This window comes from Coffea arabica, chromosome 1e (assembly GCF_036785885.1).
Source record: "Coffea arabica cultivar ET-39 chromosome 1e, Coffea Arabica ET-39 HiFi, whole genome shotgun sequence".
Classification (NCBI taxonomy): Eukaryota; Viridiplantae; Streptophyta; class Magnoliopsida; order Gentianales; family Rubiaceae; genus Coffea; species Coffea arabica.
The window spans coordinates 31704182-31707922 of NC_092311.1; the positions used below are offsets into that span (position 1 = coordinate 31704182).

At 38.5% G+C, this 3741-nt stretch overlaps 1 protein-coding gene across 1 annotated transcript; it reads left to right on the top strand.

Moving 5' to 3' along the window:
• The first annotated feature begins 235 nt into the window (after nt 1–235).
• Nucleotides 236–964, top strand: LOC113693046 (uncharacterized). The gene has a single exon (XM_027211635.2). The coding sequence runs from the start codon at nt 236–238 to the stop codon at nt 962–964; it is 729 nt and encodes a 242-aa protein (XP_027067436.1).
• Nucleotides 965–3741: the final 2777 nt, after the last annotated feature.

A 3741-nucleotide genomic window follows, 5' to 3' on the forward strand; every position in this document is an offset into this window, starting at 1 on the left:
CCACGATAATCACAACCAAGAACCACATCCAGGAAATAATAATTAGAATATGGGTTACCAGGGGGTTGGATCAAGTGGGCATCAACCCTACATGATGTTACTCGCAGAATTAGTGACTGCACTAACCGGACTAGCCTAAGCGTTACAAGCCCAAACACAGTTAGTACAGATTCAGGCTGTTCAAACCCAGAATCATGGACAAGGGGGAACTTAATCATATTATGAGAGGATGAAGATGGTCCATGTCCCTACCTTTGATGGAACTCCTGACTCGGATTCGGCAGAAAAGTGGTTAGACGAAATAGAAAATAATTTTGCACTTTTGCAAGTGCCGAAGGAGATGAAACACCTAATCATCAAACCCTTTTTGGTAAGAGAAGTCAATAAGTGGTGGGCAACTCTGGAACCTACCGTCGCCCCACCAGTAAGTTGGACAAAATTTAGAGAGGAGTTCCTGAAATACTTTTTACCACCTGCCATGAGAATACAGAAAATAAATCAGTTTGAAAATCTGAAACAAACACCGAGGATGTCTATGGTGCAGTATTCGAATAAGTTCACGGCACTAGGAAGGTTCGTGCCGTCGACAATGGCGGATGTTGAGTTGAAGAAATATAAGTTTATACGGGGGTTGTCGAGTAGGATTCAAATTAAGGTGAACACCGCTTACATCCCTACGTTTAATGAAGTGTTGGATGCCAGCGTTAAAGCTGAGACTGATTGCAAGAGATTTGATGAAGAAGGTAAGAATAAAAGGTCTAGACTAGGAAATGAACTTGCACTGTTAGGAGCACTGAAACCCGGCGGACGGTTTCGCTTAATTAAGAAAAGTTGTGGGTCACCACTGAAGATAACTGGAGGAAATACCTTCCCTGTGTGTAAAACTTGCGGGAACATGTATCGGGGAGAATGCCGACTTAAGAAGACTTTCCCTCTGTGCAAAACTTGTGGGAAGATACATTGAGGGGAATGCCAAGTTGGAACAGAAGCTTGTTTTAAATATGGACAATAGGGGCATAGGGTTATGAATTGCCCAAATAGGAAGGTAAAATGAGATAAGAGTGGCAATCTCACTGATAAGAAGCCAAAGGTTAACGCGAGGGTGCATGCCATGACCGACGTTGAGGCGGAGGTGTCCGGCGATGTGGTCACAGGTACTCTTCTAATTAATTCTGTGCCTGCATACGTGCTATTTGATTGTGGAGCTAGTCACTCTTTTATTGCTAAGAAATTTGCAAAGTACTTGTGCATGTCTCCTGAATGGATGGATCACCCCTACCATGTGGCTACTCCAGGAAATAGAATCCTAGTGTCTCATACTAGGTATGCAAATTGTAGTGTGAAATTGGAGGATAGGAGATTAGGAGTGGACCTAGTACAAATAAATATGAGTGATTTTGATGTTATCCTAGAAATGGATTGGCTAGCTAGACATTTTGCACAAATCGATTATAGGAAGAAGAGGGTATTATTCATGAAACCGGACGAGAAGGATTTCTCATACCAAGGAAATGTGGGGGATAGAAAAATTTGTAAGTTACCTCTTCTATCTGCCATGCAGACGTATAGGGCAATAAGAAAAGGATGTGAGGTATATTTGGCTTATGTTGTAGATATGGAGAAAGAGGAGATGCCTTTAGAAAAGATTCCAGTGGTGAAAAATTTTCCTAACGTGTTTCTGGAAGACCTTCCCGGTCTACCTCCGGATAGGAAAATAGAGTTGGAAATAAATGTTATACCTGAAGTGAATCCCATATCTAAGGCCCCCTATAGAATGGCGCCTGCGGAGTTAAAGGAACTCAAGGAGCAATTACAGGAATTATTAGATAAAAAATTCATTAGACCTAGTGTTTCTCCTTGGGGTGCGCCAGTACTCTTTGTAAAGAAAAAGGATGGTAGTCTGAGATTGTTTATCGATTATAGGGAATTAAATCGGATCACAATAAAGAACAAGTACCTCATTCCAAGGATAGATGATCTTTTTGATCAATTAAAGGGAGCTAAAGTATTTTCTAAGATAGGTTTGATATCTGGATACCATCAATTGAAGATTAAAGTCGAAAATATCTAGAAAAGTGCATTTCGTACGAGGTACGGGCACTATGAGTTTTTGGTAATACACTTTGGATTGACCAATGCTCTGGCAGCCTTTATGGATCTAATGAATCGGGTATTCAAACCGCAACTAAACTTTTTTGTGGTTGTCTTTATTGATGACATTTTAGTGTACTTTCCTAATGAAGAAAGTCATGCTACCCACCTTAGAGAAGTCCTAGAGATACTAAGAAGAGAGAAACTATATGCTAAGTTTAGTAAATGTGAATTTTGGTTGAAGAGTGTGGCATTCTTAGGACATGTGATATCAGGTCAAAGGGTGTCTGTTTGTGAGGACCCGCAAATTTTCCTATTTTAAACTCCTATTACTAGCTTATTTAAATATTTAATTACCCGTTTGTTTCGAATATTTTATTTCAACCTTTTTAGACCCAAATACATGGAACTATGGCTTACATGTATTTTTAAAATGACTTGTTATAAAATTTAATTTTTGAAAGTTCGTTTAGTGAAAATAGTGAATACGCGTTTGGAAGCAATAATCGATTCGAGGGTACAATGAGTTTGGAAATTGAAAACTTATACATTAGTCTTAAAATAGGTATTTATGTTTAAGTACTCAAGTATTAGTTAGTTATACCATCGATATAAGAATTCCTTAAAAATTTTGCTTTATCGCGCACAAATCGGAAGTACGCGTTTTCGCGCGCGCGATTAATTGAGGGACTTTAGACCTTTACTTTTATACTATTTAGAGTGAACAATAATAGTATGGATGGAAGTGCATTTGAGATTTAGTGCACAAGTGAAACAAACCCGAGAGGAAACGAGCACGAAACGCGCGCGAACGCGAACTATTCCTAGTTGACTTTTGGAGCACTTTTTGTCCACACACTTAAGCTTCTCAAGGAAGCTTCATCATCAGCCAAACACACACTCTCTCTTTGTTCTTGCTGGCCGGCCACCAGAAGGAAGAAACAAGACCAAAAACTCTTCATTTTCTTGCTTCATTTCTTGTCCAAATCACTCCAAAATTTTACTACACCTTGCAAACCACTTGGAAATCAACTCAAGTTAGGAAAGGAGCTTCATTTGCATGGTTTTCTTGAGTTTCAAAGGACCAAAAATTTCTACTTTAGTCATCTAAGGAGGTAACAAATGATTAACCTCTTGAATCTTGGCTTATATAAGTTATATTGCACTTGTAAACTTATAGATGCATGTGGGTAGCTCTATATTGTTGGAAATCTTGTGAGTGGGTTCTATGAAATCCCACAATGTACTTGATGAGCTGGTGATGATATTGGGTCTTATTTATGTTGGATTAGTGACGGGATTTTTATATCAATGCAAGTTTAAATCCGATTTTATACCCGTTGACTACAAGTATACATGCCGAAATCGTAATGTAGGGTATGTATCGGGTCGATCCCACGAGGTGAAATGGCCTAGAGCAATATAGTTTTCCCTATTTTCATGGTGAAATACTACTACTACTCTATTTTCTTTCATGAAATGCTAAGTAATCCACTTAAGTGTATCTCTATTTTCATGAACATACAACTTAAGCTCTACTCATGTGTTTCTATTGTTACTACCAATTCTCATTGAACAATAACAACTATAATCATGCTATTGATGATCAATCAATAACAAGTAATCACAGCTGCACAAGTAGACAAGTTA